Source organism: Pelobates fuscus, chromosome 11 (genome assembly GCF_036172605.1).
Source record: "Pelobates fuscus isolate aPelFus1 chromosome 11, aPelFus1.pri, whole genome shotgun sequence".
Classification (NCBI taxonomy): domain Eukaryota; kingdom Metazoa; phylum Chordata; class Amphibia; order Anura; family Pelobatidae; genus Pelobates; species Pelobates fuscus.
Window position 1 is genome coordinate 25458793 of NC_086327.1, and position 21998 is coordinate 25480790.

General features: G+C 43.2%; 1 protein-coding gene and 1 long non-coding RNA gene across 2 annotated transcripts in view; both read left to right on the forward strand.

The window, feature by feature from the left end:
• LOC134577512 (uncharacterized) overlaps positions 1-21998 on the forward strand; it is a 747008-nt gene that overhangs the window by 369823 nt on the left and 355187 nt on the right. The window lies entirely within an intron of this gene.
• On the forward strand, positions 801-18516 carry SNRNP70 (small nuclear ribonucleoprotein U1 subunit 70). Its single transcript, XM_063436281.1, has 10 exons — positions 801-930; positions 8733-8888; positions 8986-9048; positions 9446-9500; positions 9999-10063; positions 10309-10371; positions 10648-10729; positions 15594-15695; positions 15882-15969; positions 17354-18516. The coding sequence occupies exons 2-10, from the start codon at positions 8742-8744 to the stop codon at positions 18168-18170; spliced, it is 1482 nt and encodes a 493-aa protein (XP_063292351.1). The 5' UTR covers positions 801-930; positions 8733-8741; the 3' UTR covers positions 18171-18516.

The window sequence follows — 21998 nt, forward strand, 5'->3', positions numbered from 1 at the left end:
TCAGACACATTACTGGGAGTATTATTGCTGTGGAGCTCTGTTATACACTCAGACACGTTACTGGGAGTATTATGGCTGTGGAGCTCTGTTATACACTCAGACACGTTACTGGGAGTATTATTACTGTGGGGCTCTGTTATACAATCAGACACATTACTGGGAGTATTATTGCTGTGGAGCTCTGTTATACACTCAGACACATTACTGGGAGTATTATTGCTGTGGAGCTCTGTTATACACTCAGACACATTACTGGGAGTATTATTGCTGTGGAGCTCTGTTATACACTCAGACACATTACTGGGAGTATTATTGCTGTGGAGCTCTGTTATACACTCAGTCACACCAGCAATATGGAGCTCTTAGAAAAGAGGGACAGAGGGATTTGGGTCCAAATTAGGGACTGTCCTTCCTAAACAGGGACAGTGTTCAGGTATGGGTGACAGTCAGTATATTTATTAATGTGTAGAGGGTAATATGGGAACATGGAGAGGGACACTGAGGGGGAGGGGGGATGTATTGAGGACAGACATCTTACAAAGGGCTGATATATAATATTATAATATATCATTCATTATCCCCCCCTCCCTCCCTCACATAGGTCTGACCCTGGGCCTCCAGTCACACAGATATCAATGTGCACATTCCCACTCTCTCTCTTTATTGATAACAAAGGAGACAATGAGGGAACTATTTCCCGAGTCACTGAGCGGCGGAGGAGTACTGACACAGTGTGCAGATTGTGGGCGTGGCGTGGGCGTGGCTTACCGCTGGGGCTGGCTGCGGCAGTGAGGGTCTGGCTGCGCAATGATTCGCTCAGACGGCGCTCAGTGAGAGTCGAGGCCTGGACACGCGCCTAGCAGCACTGCCAGCGGCGGGAAATCCCGGGACTCACCGGAGCTGTAGCGGCGGCACAGCGGACCCGGCTCGGTAAGACACGCGGCGGGGCTGGGGGGTGAGGCTGGGGCTTACCGGCGGCGAGGCGGGGGGGGGAAGGATTCTGTTGTGTGGGGAGGTAGGCCTCAGGCCTGGGCACTGGGCGGGAGGAGAGCCGGGGGCTCGGGCCTAGTGTCCTGCTCACATGTAATGGATAGAGAGGGCCTGGCTCCCATGTAATGGATAGAGAGGGCCTGGCTCCCATATAATGGATAGAGAGGGCATGGCTCCCATATAATGGATAGAGAGGGCCTGGCTCCCATATAATGGATAGAGAGGGCCTGGCTCCCATATAATGGATAGAGAGGGCCTGGCTCCCATATAATGGATAGAGAGGGCCTGGCTCCCATATAATGGATAGAGAGGGCCTGGCTCCCATATAATGGATAGAGAGGGCCTGGCTCCCATATAATGGATAGAGAGGGCCTGGCTCCCATGTAATGGATAGAGAGGGCCTGGCTCCCATGTAATGGATAGAGGGGGCCTGGCTCCCCTGTAATGGATAGAGGGGGCCTGGCTCCCCTGTAATGGATAGAGGGGGCCTGGCTCCCCTGTAATGGATAGAGGGGGCCTGGCTCCCCTGTAATGGATAGAGGGGGCCTGGCTCCCCTGTAATGGATAGAGGGGGCCTGGCTCCCCTGTAATGGATAGAGGGGGCCTGGCTCCCCTGTAATGGATAGAGGGGGCCTGGCTCCCCTGTAATGGATAGAGGGGGCCTGGCTCCCCTGTAATGGATAGAGGGGGCCTGGCTCCCCTGTAATGGATAGAGGGGGCCTGGCTCCCCTGTAATGGATAGAGGGGGCCTGGCTGCCCTGTAATGGATAGAGGGGGCCTGGCTGCCCTGTAATGGATAGAGGGGGCCTGGCTGCCCTGTAATGGATAGAGGGGGCCTGGCTGCCCTGTAATGGATAGAGGGGGCCTGGCTGCCCTGTAATGGATAGAGGGGGCCTGGCTGCCCTGTAATGGATAGAGGGGGCCTGGCTGCCCTGTAATGGATAGAGAGGGCCTGGCTGCCCTGTAATGGATAGAGAGGGCCTGGCTCCCCTGTAATGGATAGAGAGGGCCTGGCTCCCCTGTAATGGATAGAGGGGGCCTGGCTCCCCTGTAATGGATAGAGAGGGCCTGGCTCCCATATAATGGATAGAGAGGGCCTGGCTCCCCTGTAATGGATAGAGGGGGCCTGGCTCCCCTGTAATGGATAGAGAGGGCCTGGCTCCCATGTAATGGATAGAGAGGGCCTGGCTCCCATGTAATGGATAGAGGGGGCCTGGCTCCCATGTAATGGATAGAGGGGGCCTGGCTCCCCTGTAATGGATAGAGGGCCTGGCTCCCCTGTAATGGATAGAGGGGGCCTGGCTCCCCTGTAATGGATAGAGGGGGCCTGGCTCCCCTGTAATGGATAGAGGGGGCCTGGCTCCCATGTAATGGATAGAGAGGGCCTGGCTCCCATGTAATGGATAGAGGGGGCCTGGCTCCCATGTAATGGATAGAGAGGGCCTGGCTCCCATGTAATGGATAGAGAGGGCCTGGCTCCCATGTAATGGATAGAGAGGGCCTGGCTCCCATGTAATGGATAGAGAGGGCCTGGCTCCCATGTAATGGATAGAGAGGGCCTGGCTCCCATGTAATGGATAGAGAGGGCCTGGCTCCCATGTAATGGATAGAGAGGGCCTGGCTCCCATGTAATGGATAGAGAGGGCCTGGCTCCCATGTAATGGATAGAGAGGGCCTGGCTCCCATGTAATGGATAGAGAGGGCCTGGCTCCCATGTAATGGATAGAGAGGGCCTGGCTCCCATGTAATGGATAGAGAGGGCCTGGCTCCCATGTAATGGATAGAGAGGGCCTGGCTCCCATGTAATGGATAGAGAGGGCCTGGCTCCCATGTAATGGATAGAGAGGGCCTGGCTCCCATGTAATGGATAGAGAGGGCCTGGCTCCCATGTAATGGATAGAGAGGGCCTGGCTCCCATGTAATGGATAGAGAGGGCCTGGCTCCCATGTAATGGATAGAGAGGGCCTGGCTCCCATGTAATGGATAGAGAGGGCCTGGCTCCCATGTAATGGATAGAGAGGGCCTGGCTCCCATGTAATGGATAGAGAGGGCCTGGCTCCCATGTAATGGATAGAGAGGGCCTGGCTCCCATGTAATGGATAGAGAGGGCCTGGCTCCCATGTAATGGATAGAGAGGGCCTGGCTCCCCTGTAATGGATAGAGAGGGCCTGGCTCCCCTGTAATGGATAGAGAGGGCCTGGCTCCCCTGTAATGGATAGAGAGGGCCTGGCTCCCCTGTAATGGATAGAGAGGGCCTGGCTCCCCTGTAATGGATAGAGAGGGCCTGGCTCCCCTGTAATGGATAGAGAGGGCCTGGCTCCCCTGTAATGGATAGAGAGGGCCTGGCTCCCCTGTAATGGATAGAGAGGGCCTGGCTCCCCTGTAATGGATAGAGAGGGCCTGGCTCCCCTGTAATGGATAGAGAGGGCCTGGCTCCCCTGTAATGGATAGAGAGGGCCTGGCTCCCCTGTAATGGATAGAGAGGGCCTGGCTCCCCTGTAATGGATAGAGAGGGCCTGGCTCCCCTGTAATGGATAGAGAGGGCCTGGCTCCCCTGTAATGGATAGAGAGGGCCTGGCTCCCATGTAATGGATAGAGAGGGCCTGGCTCCCATGTAATGGATAGAGAGGGCCTGGCTCCCATGTAATGGATAGAGAGGGCCTGGCTCCCATGTAATGGATAGAGAGGGCCTGGCTCCCATGTAATGGATAGAGAGGGCCTGGCTCCCATGTAATGGATAGAGAGGGCCTGGCTCCCATGTAATGGATAGAGAGGGCCTGGCTCCCATGTAATGGATAGAGAGGGCCTGGCTCCCATGTAATGGATAGAGAGGGCCTGGCTCCCATGTAATGGATAGAGAGGGCCTGGCTCCCATGTAATGGATAGAGAGGGCCTGGCTCCCATGTAATGGATAGAGAGGGCCTGGCTCCCATGTAATGGATAGAGAGGGCCTGGCTCCCATGTAATGGATAGAGAGGGCCTGGCTCCCATGTAATGGATAGAGAGGGCCTGGCTCCCATGTAATGGATAGAGAGGGCCTGGCTCCCATGTAATGGATAGAGAGGGCCTGGCTCCCATGTAATGGATAGAGAGGGCCTGGCTCCCATGTAATGGATAGAGAGGGCCTGGCTCCCCTGTAATGGATAGAGAGGGCCTGGCTCCCCTGTAATGGATAGAGAGGGCCTGGCTCCCCTGTAATGGATAGAGAGGGCCTGGCTCCCCTGTAATGGATAGAGAGGGCCTGGCTCCCCTGTAATGGATAGAGAGGGCCTGGCTCCCCTGTAATGGATAGAGAGGGCCTGGCTCCCCTGTAATGGATAGAGAGGGCCTGGCTCCCCTGTAATGGATAGAGAGGGCCTGGCTCCCCTGTAATGGATAGAGAGGGCCTGGCTCCCCTGTAATGGATAGAGAGGGCCTGGCTCCCCTGTAATGGATAGAGAGGGCCTGGCTCCCATGTAAAGGAATTGCGATTTATAAAAATACATATCAAGGCTGCATTGCAACCAATAATCTCCATAGATCCATGATTATATCAATATCACGTGTGTGTATGGAAGAAGCCATAATGCTCTTACACAACACAGGCAAAGCATCAGGGGAAATGTAGTCCACAATATCTGGAATGCTGAAGGTTGCCTACACCTGCCTGATAGCATCCTTCTGTCTCCAAGACACATTATGCACAGGCTTCTGGTATCTGAGAATTCTGGGATCAAGGCCACAGAAACCTCTCTAAGAGGCTAAACAGCTTTGACTGTTATGAAGCTTGAATCCCACGTTCCTTTAATGAGTAAGTGCTAGGGAATTGTTTGTTTCTTAAAATGAACCTTTTCATCAGTTTTTTTTGTTTTTTTTTTAGAAGAGGAAAAAATATTCCTTTAAAAGCATATTGAAAATTAAATATTCAGCCTGTGACCGCATAGAACTTTCACCAAATATAGTTTTAACTCCTTAAGGACCAAACTTCTGGATTAAAAGGGAATCATGACATGTCACACATGTCATGTGTCCTTAAGGGGTTAAATAGGCATCTATAAGCGTAGTTTGTGTAGCTGAGCTGAGAGGCTTTCCAGATTTGGCTAATTTTTGCCTTTTTAGATTTCACTTTACTATAGTTCAGAGTTTATGGAATAAATCCCATTGAGGTAATTTGTGAAAATGTGGTACCTTCATTTTTTTGTGTTTTGAATTTTATCTACATCACAATAGTCAGTACATTGAATTATTTAATGATTGCACAATTAGAAAACAAGTCGGCCTTAGGGAACACTTTATTGCTCATTGAATCATTAAAAATAAACTGATTCTAAACGTCCTGCATTGGTGGCTAACTCTGTTCAGGCTAGCAACTTGGATATTCTCATTCTTTCTTTGAAATCTGAACTTATCCCACATATAGAGTACATAGTACTCTTGAGCAATTCCTATTCACTGCTCTGTTCCGTTGTTTTTTTTGTTTTTTTTTCCTTTCTCATTAGAAAATCTGTTCTGTTAAAGGGACATAATAGTCACCCAGACCACTTCAATTCAACCCATTTAATTGGTCTGGGTGCAGTGTCCAAGGCCCATTAACCATGCAATTGTAATTATTGATAAACTGCAATAATTATCTTGCAGGGTTAACGCCACATCTAGTGGCTGCCTGGTAGTCAACCGCTAGAGTGGAGTTAACCCTGCAAGGCAAGTATTGCAGTTTATCCATAACTGTGATAATTACTATAGCAGGTACATCCGGGTGGTTAGGCGACTTTTGGTTGGCTGACGCTGGGTGTCGTCAGGCTTTTCATTGGGACATCCAGCATCACACAAAACCTCATAGGAAACTATACAATGCTTTTCTATGGGGAAAGTCCTGACGCACTCGCCGCGCATATGCATTAGGTCCACCACGCAGGCTGATGGAGGGGGAGCTTGAACCAGCGCCGAGGGGCTGCGCTGGAATCAGTCAAGTGATTAAGGGGTCTTTAACTCTTTCAGCACCACAGGGAGGGGGCACTATAGGAAAACTGTTTTCCTAGCACTATAGTTTGCCTTTAACCTCTTAGTGAACTTGTACGTACCTGATACGTCCGCGGCGAATTAGAGCGCTTCCAGACGCTCTGATGGTATTGCAGCGATGCCTCGATGTTGAGGCATCCTACAATACACCCCCCTCTCACCGCCGGGTGATCGCTCCCGGGTTGCTCCACGTGAGGTTGAGGCACTCACTGAAGATTAAAATTATTTTTATATATTCTATCTCTATATCTCCATCCATTCACTTACCCGATCGCCGGCGATTGGTCTTCTTCTCCACTGGGGGGACAGCCCAGACAGTTCCCCCTAGGCAAAATAGGACCCCAAGGACCATGTGATCGCTCTGAAAGAGCGATCACATGGTGCAATAGGTGTCCATAATGTTGCCTGCAGGGGGACTGCCTGAATTGACGGGCAGTCCCCCTGCTGGTAAAAAGAGATTTTTATTTTTTTTTGTTGTATACAGTTAATAAGTGTACACACAAAAAGTGTGTGTGTATATATATATATATATATATATATATATATCCTATATAGCGTCATACTAAGTGTTTTTTATTATATACTTATATTAATATAAAAATACACTTATAGTAAAAATACACACGTGTATATGTATATTTTATAAAACATTTATTAAAAAATGTAAAACTGCCGAACGCGAAGGTATGTAGAAGAAACCGAATGAATAGGTGTCAATCTACGCGAACGGTAAGCTGCAGTGAGCTGTCCGTTAGCGCAGAAAAACCACGAACCGTGCGGTCACACTGTTCGCGCTGTCATTAACGCGAACAGGCTTAATAAGCCGAGCGCATGATGCCGCGTCCGTTCGTGCCAAAGTGCACGAATGTTGGAAAGCCCGCTCCGTTCGCACAGATGGCAGTGCGAACAGGGCGGGAAACAGTGCTGAAAGTAGCTACTTGAGGGGAGAGGGGAACGCTGCTGTCTCAGAGTGGATCTGAAGGGAGAGGGTTAGCCCCTCTAACGGCAGTTGCTCCAGGTGGTTAACCCCTTAAGGACCAAACTTCTGGAATAAAAGGGAATCATGACATGTCACACATGTCATGTCCTTAAGGGGTTAAAGCAGTAAGAGAAATACCTGCCACCCCCAGGAAAAAAGGTATAATTATGCTAGATCTTACTGTATGTACCGATTTATTGTAAAGTCTAACATGCATAACCATACAGTTAAGAAATCAGTACTCTGACCTGACTTGTGATGGAGCAGCAAAGAAAGAGGAAATGATTGCGTCAGAGAGTATCTAAGTCCAAGCATGACCAGTTTGGTTCTTTCTTTTAACAGTTTTTTTTCTTTGCTGCTATGGAGTTAGTAAAGAAAGTGAATGCAAATACTTGCCTCCTGTCATTATTTTAAGATTATTAGTACACTGCGCTAGCATAATCTTCAATTGATATTTAAGTAAAACTTCCACATTAGGAGTATTGAGTGAGAGACCACAGCACCAGGGTCCCCTTGGTTTGTGTCAGTCAGCTTGGAAGTGGTTTCAGACAGAACCAGTGGTTGGCAATATGGCTGTGGTGGTTATGATGGTTAGAATGGCACAAAATAATTAAAGGAACACTCCAAATAGTATGTCCACTCACTAATGTGTTGCTGATAAGCTGGCTACAATTCTATCTACTTTTATGGATTTGTGGCTTCAGATGTAGCTTTTAAACAATCGTGTGAAGTAATTGAATTGCTTTCATAGCAGTGTTTGCAGTTTGTAATGCAAATACTAGAGAGAACGCCATTTCTTATTTAAAAAAAAAAAAAAAAAACTGCTTCCATTTTCATTAAGCAGTGTAATTCTTTTCAGCTTTTGATTTTAGTGTGTTAAAAGTCTAGTTCTTCTGGGGGAAGATTATTCTGTTAAACTGTGTCACTGTGCATTTGCAAGTTTGTAGATCTTCATAAGGCAAATCTGTTGCCAATGAAGGTTATAGTAAAGGAAATATATAAAAAACTTTGTATTGAGAAGTTTATAAAATATAAATTATAACCCAGTGGCATACATTGTTAAAGGTCTCTTAAATTCTTATTTCAAATGTGAACGCTGCATTTTGTGCTGGCCAATTTGAAACTGTCACGTATATCTGCCATGGCTAGAATCCACATGTGGATGAGTCTGTATAACAAGTTAGGTACATAGCATAGGAATTGGGTGAATTTTTCTTAGGCTAGAGTCCATAAAAAAAAACCCATAGGAAAATGTTTTTTATCAAAGGTTGTAAAGTTGCCAATTGAAATTGTAGTAGAGCATGGTTGTACCCTGGGTTAAAGCAAAAAGTGTTACTTCATGCACCATGATAAGTGTTTAGAAGTAGTGCCTGGAGTCTGTAAGCAATGTTTCGCTATGGAACACTACACGTAGAATTGCACCTCTTTGCCGTTGGAGGTGTACCTCCCCTTGCTAATGTCTATTCTGAGCAAAGTTAAGAACTGGGAATGGCATCAGGGTAATGCTACCTTCATAACCATTACAGTGAGCTGTGGTGGTTTTGATGGTTTGAGTAACCCTTAATGTAGAAAACAGTTAACGAGAAAAGTTGGTACGCTCTGGAGCAGTGAAAGTGACTGGTTTCATATGTACTAGACAGGTTTGTAGGCTGGTAAAACACAAATATACTGTACAGATAAGAGATTGGAAAGATCTCGGTAAACATGCATAAAAAAGGGTTAAGTACCTCCACTATGCTAACAAATTTAACACATTATTTTACAGTTCTTCAAAATGACGCAATTCTTACCACCCAATTTGTTGGCGCTGTTTGCACCAAGAGACCCTGTTCCTTATCTGCCACCGTTGGAAAAACTACCCCATGAAAAGCATCACAACCAACCCTATAGTGGAATTGCTCCTTATATTAGGGAATTTGAGGTGAGTATTTGGTTTGTGGGGGGAAAAACAGATGTAAAAAGTTCTGATTACATCTTTCATGATTCGTTCTATTTTCATTACTTTTTTTTTAATATAGGACCCACGAGATGCCCCACCACCAACTAGAGCTGAGACCCGTGAGGAACGGATGGAAAGAAAGGTAAACACGTCTGTTGTTTAATCAGACTCTCTGTTAAAAGAAGACAAACCTTTATTTCTAATTGATAGTAAATGGAATAGATCACACATTTGTTTTTGTGTTTGAACACATGTAAATTTGCATACTTTATGGGTTTACCTACCCTGTTGTAATATGTTATTAGGACATCTGTTGTCTAACTTGGTTGGCTGCTGAATTCAGCCGAGTTATGAGACAACAAAGGCAATATTTAATACTGGTGCAAGGGAGCTGCGCATTATAAGGAGCTATAGTGTATAGTGTTTTCATGGCACTATAGTTTACCTTTAACTTTATTAAAATGAGCATCTAACATTGCGTAAGTAGGTTTTGTGCCAGGTCATAATCATCTTTGTGCATTCTTACTTCAATTTTATAGAGACGAGAAAAGATAGAAAGAAGACAGCAAGATGTGGAGAATGAATTGAAAATATGTAAGTGAATTTCTTTGTAAATAACTTTTAACAGCTCTGCTTTAAACTGTGCCATAATGTGTTGAAAAAAACACACAGAACCTGATTATCATTTGGTGCGACTTACGCTCACAAGACCGCATACTCTTAATGTCTTCCTATTGTCCGAGTGAGTGTAGAGAAATGTTTGTAAAGGAAAGAGTTTAAGACTGCAGTCTCCAAACCATTTACTCCTCCTCTGCTTCTTCATGGTACGTTCGACTCCACAGCACAGTAATTTATATAAAGATGTCAAAGGTTTTGTTTAACTCTACAGCCCTGGAAAATGATCTTGCATTAGTTGCCATCCAACTCTGCAGTCTTGTAATACTTTTTGATATCTATTGTTTTACATAAAATATCATTGAAAGCTTTTCCTTACATTCAGTTTGTGTAGTGCTTTGATGTGTAGGTGAAGTGTTCTGACAAGACGTCCTCATTGTTGGAGAAATGTATTGATTTATCTCTTTTGTCCACCAGGGGATCCACATAATGATCCAAATGCTCAAGGAGATGCCTTCAAAACCCTGTTTGTTGCTAGAGTGGTATGTTCCTCTTACTTTTTCTTGGCCTACCTTGCCAGCCAGTGCTAATGGTTACTGCTCATTTCTCCTGAGCATCTTGGTCTGTCTTACTGTTCCAAAACATATCTGTATTTGCTGTCAAAACATAACTTTTCATACAATGCCAAAATATTTTTGTTTTCATAACACTCTTGTAGATTAGCCCTTTTTTTTCTTTTCTTCTTCTTTTTTTTTTTTTTTATAAACTTCCGGCTCTTATTTTTCAGAACTATGACACCACAGAATCCAAGCTGCGGCGAGAATTTGAAGTCTATGGTCCAATTAAACGGGTATGTAAGAAATGTAGTTGAGTGCATTTTTTCAGGTATTGTATACAAAAATGTTCCAGAGGATACAATCTGGCACTGATTGTGTTTGAAAAATTGGTGAATGCTCCCAGATACTTCCTAGCTTTTTAAAGATACACATTTTAAGATGCTGTACCATCTACATGTCCAAACAGTAATCCCAAGTATCTACTTCTAAGTTTGCAAGTGTATACATCTATTTAAACAATCACAATTTATGGTTTTGATGTATTGTTTACACTTTTCTTCCACTTTTAGATTCACATGGTGTATAACAAGCGATCTTCAAAACCACGTGGATATGCCTTCATTGAATACGAACACGAACGAGATATGCACTGTAAGTCCCTGACATATATTTTCATGTTAGCTGTAGCATTTGCAAACATTTACTAGATGGAATAAAGTTCATATGTTTGTGTGAAATACCCTTTAAATGCAAGGGTTAATTTTCCAAAAGGTAAGTCCTTACAATGCATTTATTCGAGTGGGTACCCGAATTCCACTAATCCCACCGCTACACTCAACACTGTGTAGGGCAACATTATTTATTTTTTATTTTTTGCTTGAAATGCTCTGTGTGTGTTCCAAACATTGTATTGGACTTCTTTATATGCTGCTGTGGATTTATTAGCCTGATGGAAAGCTGCAATCCTCTGAAGTTATTTGTGGTGAAATTAAAGAACCATGGTAAGATGGTAAAGGAAGGAGCTCAATCGTGCTTGTGTTTTGGGAGTCCTCAGGAAAGCTGTGCTTGTAATGTGCTGTGTGAATGGTACTTTTCCCAATACTAGTGGATACTTGGCTCTTTAAAGGTGGTAGGGATTTAACACTATAAAAGCTTTGTAGGTTTTGCCCATCTCAAATAATTTGGGATTATTGTAATCCGGGTCCTGCCAACTGTAGGTGATAGAGGATGGGCAACTTCTTCAGAGACTGCCATGTATAAAAATTAATTCCAAGTGCAGAATTTAGTCACTTGATGTTTAGCTATGTGTAAAATGTGCATTACCCATGGCATCTTTTCATTAAGAGTTGAACTGTACCCAAAGATTTTAGATGTTAGTCCCTTTTTTCATCTCGCGTTGCTCCTTAACCATTTGTATGTCAGAGGAGTATCGCAGTCCTGTTGCATGGCAATGCATTTTCCTATTCTCTGGCACCAAACGTGTTGATGGAGTAACTCTTCTTTAGGAACTGTAACGCGTGAACGCTAGTGCCCGCTTATGTAGGTTTGGAAGTTTCTTAGCTTGCAGTTGCCCATCTTTATACTTTATAATGTTGGGTTCTTGATTTAGTTAAATAGAAGATTAAAAAAATAAAAATAAGCTTTCTGTACAAAGTGTAATGTGAGTGGGGTGTATTAATTTTGTGTTCTTATTGCCACTGCAGCCACCATTGTGATGGCAATTGTCACTGCTGGCTTGCAGCTGATGCTAATGCTCCCCTTTACAACATCTCATTGTATGGTTGGTATAAGGGTTTGTATGATGGGTAAGACTTTGCAGTATTTACACACAAGACACGGAAGGCAGTATAGATAGCTCATCCACTAGTTATGCTGGACAAAAGCAGATTACACTATACAAATAACAGCCCATTACCGACAAATTAGGTTAACTGTAGGCATACAATGGATATATATCTATATACACTTGCCTATTTTGAATCAATGTGACTTAGCCCCCTTTTTGCTTAGTTTCCTCTCTCAAGTGATCTGGTTTAGTGTAATATGTTGACATGCATGGCTATCTTAATGTCCAATCACTCCCTACCCCCTTATCCCTTTCACATGCAACTGTTCTATTGCTTTTTTGTTTTTCTTTTTCTACTTGTTTTTGTAGCAGCCATGCAGTTTGCATATACAGCACCCCAATTTATTGTTGACATTTCTCATTATAGATAGAATACAAGAGTATTGTCCAGAGATGCCAATGTGATAAGACGGGACACAGGCAATCTGTATTCTACTTTATCAGTAGTTGGTATATTGGTCTTCACAGGTGCTTAGCAGCTATGTGACAGGAAACATAAACGCATGCAGGTTCACTCAGTTACATTTATGCACACTGACATATACACACATCTACATCACATTTAAGTTAAAATAACATTTAGCAATGTAGCAGTACCATAAGACATTTTAGTGCAGGAAGACACTGATTTCACTGTGCAATCATTGGAATTGTTTCTCATATTTTTAAAACTGCAAATACTTAGGTCTTCAACTGTCACCAAAATTGCGTTAATTTGGCTAGATGGCTTAGCATGCCTACAGTTTTAAATTTTCTCTATATATGCCGAGTGCACAAACCAGATTTTTTTTTTTTATTATTTTTTTTTTTAATACTCTGCCTTGTAACTTTTTATTGCAAGATAAATAATTTGGCTAAAATAGGTCAATTTAAAAGACCTTGGGATTTCGAGCTATTTTTAAAAAATTTTATGCCGTCTAAATTGAGGGAGTCCCTGCCATACAGAATGGATGGTAAGTCCTGAGTTCATGAAAATCCTAGTATTGAGTGACCTTGTTTAGAAAGACGGTATAACATAGCTTTCCATCAATTTGATACATACTCCTGCTAGGGAATTTTGTTTTGAGGATAGAAAATACCTTTTGAGAAAATAAATTATATTAACTTATTTCAATATGCTAATAAATGTACTAGTTTAGACTAAAAAAAACCCAAAGATTTTTAAGAAGTGCAGGAAGATTTGTAGAGGGCAAAAATGGGTGCTAATATGCCTTATGTAGTAGCTCATTTGGAGCAACTACACATTTTAAAACTGAAGCTTATGCAAGGTAAGATAGCAGGGCCCAGGTAAGCCACCTCTATGGGACAGCTATTGGCCTGCTCATTGGCGTATGATGCTTCAATCAAATAGAGGCAAATAACGAACCACCCACCCAACCGGCAATGGTAAATCTTCACTTTCTAAAGGATGAAGCTGAAGACTATACTTGGATGGAGAGGGGTAGGTGTGGGGTAATAGTTTGTGTGTTTGTCAGACAGACGACCATGTTTAAATCTTTAGCGTTTATGGACTGGAATTGGTTAACCTACCCGATTTGAGGCCTTGGTGCTTCAAGAGGACAATGGCCTTTGCCCAACTACTTATCTTGGCTGACCTGATCACCATGACTGTGGGCAGAATGACTTTCCACACAACCTCTAGTAGAAATCTTGTAAACCACTTTTCATTAATCTAGCGCAGCTGGTATTCCTACTCAAACCTGTTAAGCTGATTTATAGTTATAACTTCTCGAAGGTTTTTAAAACCACACAAAAATAGTCTGGAAGATTTCAACTCTATCTTTTACTACAGGGGATTTATTTTTACTTTTTTGTAAATCAGGGGTCTATAAACTTCTGTATAAGGAGAGATCCTTTCTTTATGAAATAAGTGTCAAGTTATAAATCCAGCAACTGTGTTTCTGGTTGCTATTGCTCACTTGCCCCTCATGTCACATTTCCTTAAAAAAAAAAAAGTAATTGTTCTTGCTTTGTTAAAACTAGAATTGATTCCACAGAATAAGAGAAGGTTAAAATGTTGCAACCTGGGTTATCTTTATATTTAGTTGTATCTTAGACATACAAAACAAACATCTGAAGCCAATTTGTTTTATTTCTCCTTGGGAGAAAAATAATCTCCATGTCATGCAGTGGCACCTTTGTTTATGCCTCTAGCATCATCCGATCTGGAGAGAGTTACCTCTTCATCTGTAGATGCAAGTGCTATTGTAGGTTTGTTTAAAATTCAGAAAAGCATCAACTTTTTTAAAAAAAGAAATAAATAAAAAAGTGCCCAGGGCAGTGATACCCTTTCTATTTGTGCATATATTTTTTTCAAATTTTTTTTTTTTTTTGGTTTACGGCTGGGCCCCGACTTAATCTCTCCATTTTAGGCTTATGAATTGCATAGCTTTTGTCTGTTCGTTGTAGTGGTAAGAACTTATTTTTTTTAGCTGAGTGTGTCCCATTGCAAGTAGACATGATTAACATAAGGGGGGGGGGGCAGACTTTGAATTGTTGCCTGACAGACGTTTATGTGGGGTTGATATCCAGCGTCTTATACCATATGTGGGGAAAAAGAAAAAAAAAAGTTCACTGTTACAAAGGATTTAAAGCAGCTGAGGCAGGTAAGACCATTTCTCAGCTGCCAGAAACACCAGACTTTCCAATACCAATAAAATCAAAGGAACTGCCAAGATTGAAACATCTTTTACCAAGATATCTTCATGAAATTCGTTGAATTTGAGTCGTTAATTTGAGGTTTTGTAAGTAGTTACACCAGGTAAACTTTTTTTAAATATATATTTTAAATTTACTTTGGTGCTGTTTAGTGCTTATTTGCTTTTTTTTTTTTTTCCTTCGTAGCTTATTGGCTACGACTTGGTTTAATCGATCAAATTCCCTATAAACCCAGTGTATTATACACGCCAGTGCACCATTAGTAATGAAGATTCACTGCCCCGTCCTTTAATCTGTTGGGTAATTAAAATTCTAATTTGGCTTAATTTTTGTCAAGTTGCCAAGCAGGCATTTGAAACACCTTTTATTGTGAATCTGCCCCATTGCTTGGTAGGTCTACATGCTCAAATTCCCTCATTTTTAGTCTGAGATCAGCCCTACGCAAGTAATATTTTACATTATTATTTAGGAAATCTACATTTCCTAAATTTTAGTAAGCATTCCTAACAGTAACAGTGAATCATTTTTTTAATATAACCTTTTTGTTTTCCTTCCAGCTGGGTACAAAATAAATATACAGAAACATTTTGGGGAGAGGGGATGTTGGTGATGAGTAGGTAAAAAATGCTGTTTTTGGATATAGAATAAACGCTGCAGGACAGACTTGTAATTGTCTAGGTTTGTACCACTTGGAAACTGCAACCTGTTGAAATATCCACTGGTTTGTTAGTCCAGCTTCCTGAGTAGTAATTGTATGTATTTCTGCAGCATGTAAATTGTCCATTAACAGCACTTATTGCCTTTTTCAACCCCATTCAACTAAAGTAAAGATCTGTTTCATAAGCATAGCAGGGGAGGCTCTGCTTTATGATCGGCATAATCTAGAATGCTGTTTGCCTTATTTTTTATATATAAGGTTAAACTTAAGTGTGCCTCTTAATGGGAGGGGGGTTAATATTGTGTTTAAGCTAATTGGTTTGGTTTTGTCCTTCTGGAAATGATTTGTTACAGCGGCATACAAGCATGCAGATGGAAAGAAAATTGATGGAAGGCGTGTTTTGGTTGATGTTGAAAGAGGTCGTACAGTGAAAGGATGGCGCCCACGGAGACTTGGTAAGCCCATATTTCTGGATCTCTGGTTGTTTTCAGTGGGATGAGTTTTCTGAATCAAAAACATTAATTGGCCTGCAAACATTAAAAGGCCTGCAATATTTTTATTTATTTTCTTCTTTCCATGTTCACCGTGCCAATGTTTAAAGCGAACTGTTAAAATTCATTGTATGTTAACTTTTCCATTAGGTGGTGGCCTAGGTGGTACACGAAGAGGAGGAGCCGATGTCAATATCAGACATTCTGGGAGAGATGACACATCGCGATATGATGAAAGGTATGCATGTCATTTTAAATGGAATGTTTCGAAACCCAGCAAGAGGAGATTCCTAGCGCTTTTTTTTTTTTGCGTATTTACCTAATCATTTTACTTTGACACGGTAGACTTGATGTAGTACACTGTGAAAATTGCTCTGTGCATAAAAATAGGCGTTTTAAAAGGTAAATGTCCGGAATGACAATCGAAAAGCTGCTACAACACAGTTGTGGAAATCGCTTCTGTCCACCAAATCGTAGATATTGTGCAAATCAGGGGGTTTGAAAGGTGACATCCACCATCAATCCCTTAAGTGGAGCGCTGTATAAATACCCTCACCTTTGTTATAGGGGTATAGGTTAATCCACTATAGGAATATGAAAAAAGGAGGGAAAAAAATCTAATGGTGAAGTATGTATAGTACTTTTAAGTAATATGCCAAAATTTATAGAAAACAAACTCACGAGTGAAGAGCCAAGTATAGGACTGGCTCAAATCACGACCACTTTGGTGTATTTAGGTGACACCTTTCCCTCTTCTTGTTTCTTCTTGTATACTCGAAAGCCCAGAAAAAATGTTTCTAGTGGAGTAAGTCAAGCACAATGTGAGAGGTAATAAAGCAAATACATTTTGCTCATCTTTACCAGAGCAAATTAAGCTAAACCTGGCTCTGGGTGTAAGCGCTTGTTACCCACTGAAGGGGGGGTAGCCCTTCTTTGTTTGATGTAGATGGAGTCAACAGCCGATGGGACTTTAAATCCAGTTGGATACATTTATTAAAACATAAACAGGAATTTAAAACAAAATGTCCACATATAAAGCTTTCTTGCTTCGAGACGAGTTTCGCCCTTTCCTTGGACTTTCTCAATCGAAGTGCTCATATTCTCGTCCATGTCCTGCTTTGTGATTTGCTCTGCCGATCGTTTCCTATCCAATCACATCAGCGGAGAATGTGGGCGTCTTATCAACAGCTGATTTTACTCAACATCCCTGTTCACGGAAGTGATGTAGTGTCTCATTCTTCACTTTCTTTTTTCTTGCCGCCATTTTTCTTCCTGGTGTCTCTTCAATTTTTCCCCTAGAGGGATTGATGGCCGGATACCTTAGAATATCCCCATGTCCTTGCTCCACTAAATCTTATAACAACCATGCACTTGTTTTATGGTGTGTGTTGCAAGTTAAAGCATACCTTTGATTATTCCCCTGTGTCTCGAACACTAGTGTTATGGTTGTTCTCTGCTTACATATTTAAATCTACTTACCTGTAATACATGTTTAAATCGGTTTACCTGTAATATGTAACTGTAGTAGTGTGTTTATAGGAGAATTTTTATTGTGTAAACTAAGATGTTTGAAAAAGAACAATATTGTGTGTTTATATAATATAAATGTTTCTTCTTATCAGGGATCGTGACAGAGAGCGCGAGAGGGGGGGAGATCGTCGGGAGCGAAGCCGTGAACGGGATAAGGAACGTGTTGGTGAGAGGCGCAGGACTCGTTCCAGGGAACGCAGAAGGAGAACTCGAAGTCGGGAAAAGGATGAAAGGAAGCGCAGCAGAGAGAGGAGTAGGGACAAAGATAAAGACAAGGACAAGGATAAAGACAAGGACAAAGATAAGGATAAGGACAAGGACAAAGATAAGGACAAAGATAAGGATAAGGACAAGGATAAAGATAGGGACCGCAAGCGCAGGAGTCGCAGTAGAGACCGCAAACGGGACAGAGATCGTGACAGGGAAAAAAAAGAGGAACGGGTTGAGGGGGAAGTACCTGAGACTGAAGCAGTTGGTGAGGAATTGCAAGTGGGTGAGTTGGGTGTGGATGGAGTTGAAATTAAACCCGAGCCAGAAGAAAAGAGTAGAGATCGTGACAGAGAGAGGGACCGAGATAAAGACAGAGAGAAGGATAAAGATAGAGATCGTGATAGGGACAGAAGACGAAGTCACAGAGAGCGGGACAGAGACAAAGATCGTGATAGAGATAGGGGGGATAGGAGAAGAGACAGAGACCGTGATAGAGATAGGGATAGAGAACACAAACGAGACAGAGATAGAGGTGAGCGCACTGAAAAGAGAGAGGAGAGAGCTCCTGATAATGGTATGATTCCTGAGCCTGTTGAGGAGACCAGCCAAGATATGTACTTGGACCAAGAATCCATGCAGTCTGGAGATGGATATATTTCCACAGAGAATGGTTATCTTATGGAACCTCCTATGGAGTGATCTTCTTTATCCTGGTGAACACTCCCTCTTCATGGACTATTTTGTTTTCCTTCTCTCTTCAAATCTGGATTTTGGTGTACATTCAAGTCACGCCTACCATTTGCAATGTTTTTCTTTTGATTCATGCATACAATTGGACTATTTTTTATTTTTATTTTTTTCCTGATTATAATAAATGTAGAGTAACAAACTGTAAATTCAAGATGAACTTTAAAGTACATTTAGTATTTTCATCTTTTTGTAGGTAGGTATGTTTGGCAAGTTTATGTAGCTATTCTAATGTCATCAAACTTGTGTAAATTTGAATTTTTTTTTAAGGGACTGAACAATAAACACTTTTAATGTTCGTGTTTTTGTTTTTTCTTTTTTTTCTTAAAAAAAAAAGTTAACTCTTTTTTGTTGTTCTAGTGGACCTTTCCACTTGGGTTAAGGTTTTTAGCGCTAGTGGAGCTTAGGAAATGGAGTATAATCACTGCTAAATACATTGATACAGAGTGATGAATGTTAGTGGGCAGAAGTACTTCCCATCTCTTACTTATCCTGTGTATATTCTCAGTCATACAGGGATAGTCAGTAGCAGAACAAATATAATACAAGGCCCTCAGTAGCCAAAAGGTAGATCCTAGTTTGTCGTCCAACTTCGCCCATCATTGCAGAGCTGTATTTTTGAGCATTGTCTGTGTTTGAACATAAGTACTGCTTTATTTAGAGTAGGTGTATGTGAATGTATGTATTTGTGTGTAGTGTTGGCGTTAGAATGCAAGGGTGTATTTGTGTGTGGTGTTGCAGTTTGATACTAGTGGTGAATTTATATGTAGCATTGGTGTTTGTGTATGCTCAGATGTATACATATACCCTGATGCACACTGGCACAAATTATAATCTCAATATTTGTAGCAATCCTCCTGTTTCCATATCTTTTGGGTACTGGAGGGGTGGCTACCTTGGGGTCTGCTGGCTGACTGGATGCAGTGGGACTGCTGGCTGACTGGATGCAGTGGGACTGCTGGCTGACTGGATGCAGTGGGACTGCTGGCTGACTGGATGCAGTGGGACTGCTGGCTGACTGGATGCAGTGGGACTGCTGGCTGACTGGATGCAGTGGGACTGCTGGCTGACTGGATGCAGTGGGACTGCTGGCTGAGGCTAATGCAGCCTCTTTCCTTTCCCCCTCCTCTCTGCCTAGCATTTGGGATTACTCAGAGTAAATTGAACTCTGAGGAAGTGACCTGTACTCCCAGCATTGCTGACCTAACTAGCTGTTAAAGGGTCATGGCACCTGATCAGCATTACCAATCATGTGGCGCCACCGGTAGTTCTTCCGCTGGATAGTGTTCTTTGCAAGCTGGAGCAGTAGCAGTACTGTTACTACACCGTTGCTGATCCTGCATCACTATAAGCAGTGTGAGCGGCCTATAACAGTAGGTCATGAATAGAAAACAAATAGCTTTTCACTGGCAGCAGCTCTTACAACCAGCAGAATTACAAGGAAGAATAAAAGCCATTTTAATGGTACAGTAAGAGCTTGAATCGGGTGCCTTTTGTGAAGTTTGAGACAAAACAAATCCTCCCTACAGTGCAGGTAGAAAAAAAAATGTGCATAAACTGCATATTTCAAGTTGTACTTTGGGATGTCACCCATCTCCTGTTTTCAGTGCCGAAGGGGGACTCCCCAAAGTCTGCTGGATAAATAGGAGTATAAGGATAGGACTCTAAAACCAAGTTTTAAAATAAATGTTGACATTTTACATTGGTCAATATGAAAGTTTTTTTTTTTTTTTTCCCCCCCCATGTGTTTTTATTTATTTTATTGTAAAAATGAAATGTTAACATTCTATTTATTTAATTTTTTTTTTTTTTTTTAACAAGTTCCTAGAGTGCTATTCATTTTTTTTTTTTTTGTTCTCTCACTGAAGGTGTGCCAATTAAGGCACGCTATAGTCAGCAGGGCTTTCCCCCCCCCCCCCCCCCCCCCCTAACCTGCATCACTAACTGCTAGGACTCTGCATTGGTATCATATCCACCAGGCAGAATATACTACACTGGTATCTAGTTACTATAGGATATTCTATCTATATAGTACTTTGACAATACTACGCAGTGTACAGTAAAGAAAATTGCCCAAACATTTTCACCAAGTGCAATACAGAACTCCCACCCCTCCGTGCAAGTTCCACCCTGATCACAAAAGGTTATCTTGATATCTGGACCCACTGTACCTTCAGAGCAATCTCTAAATACATTAACACACACACAGTCCTTTGCTGTAGTAGATAGCATGCAAATACAAGTGTAGACACACCGGCTCCATCGTCAGGTGGTTGCTTACAGTACCGAATTTATCTTAACTTACAAAATACAGGGGGGCGTGGCTAAGTGACTGACCTGCATGGCCGCATGGTCTCAGAGCTCCGAGACACATCGCGTTACTTACAAACTTTACCCGCAGTATTACCGAACCGAGACACCAGGAGAGGCAGGCGGTAGACCCACAATACAATATGGGTCGGAAAAACAAAAAGATAAAGCCCGATTAAGCCACGACATTGGCGTGCTCCTGAGGCAGGCACAACAGGCTGAGGCCTACTCAGACCTGTCTGAAGAACTGTCCCTGGAGGACGACGAGGACGATCTGCCGTCTAGAATGGCGCCAGCAGTAAAACCGGTCAGCCCAGACAAAGAGCCGGTGACAACAGCGGTGCTGAAAACTCTGCTGGCGGAGCTTCAGCACAATATCTTGGCTGACGTGGCGAACCTACGCACAGACCTCCAGGGCCTGACAGGCCGGATCGGAACCGTAGAAGCGTCCACGGAGGAGCATACACAACAAATTGCCTCCATGCAGCAAACAATACAGGGGCTCCAGAAACAGAACGCAGCGTTCGATACCAGATTGGCGATACTGGAAGACATGCGGCGCAAAAACAATTTAAAAATCAGGGGCATCCCAGAGGCTATACCCACAGAGCAGCTGCCACATATGTTGAGACGCCTCATGGTGGCACTGTTATCCCCAAGACAGGCCAAATCCATGGCTATGGAGGACTGTTTCCGCATACCGAAAGCTCCAGCAACAGCCCCGAGGGATCTAATAGTTCGCTTCCGCAATGGCAGGGACAAGGCGGCAATGCTCATGGCTCTCAAAGACCGGGACTCTTACAATTTCGAAGGAACGCAACTCACCCTTTATCCAGACCTCTCGGGAGGGACCTTGGCATGGCGGAGATCTCTCCGCCCGGTTACCACCCTCCTTAGGCAGAAGAGCATCCAGTACAACTGGCGGCTGTCACAAATCCTCATAGTCCTACATGGAGAATCTCAGCACACAGTCTGCGACCTCACTGAAGCTCAGGCTCTGTTGCACACATTGGGACTCACACTGGACTCGCTGCCACCAGATGGATTCCAAAGGCCCAATCCTGCACCTCAACGCTGGGACCCGGCAAAGGTGACAACTTTCGTACCGCGGAAGTCTCCACCGACTGGAGCCGCACCGGTCACCACCTGAACTCTTCCATATGATACGGGGTACCCAACACCCATAGTTACTACAAGTTACCCTAAGCTACCACAAGTTGTGTATTTGTATTTTTATTTCTTTTTATATGCACGCACACCCCCGTAAAGCGACTTTCTGACCGCGCACTAACCCCCCCCCCCCCATACCCGACAGAAGCGCATCAACGACCGACACAAGCAGCCCTTTAGCCGGGCATCAAACTCCTGGCCCCAGCAATAGTCCTAGCGAGACTAACATACACTGACAGTGAACACCTAGTCGACTAGCTCCTAGCAGGTACCTTATCTTACGAATGAACCCACATCTGT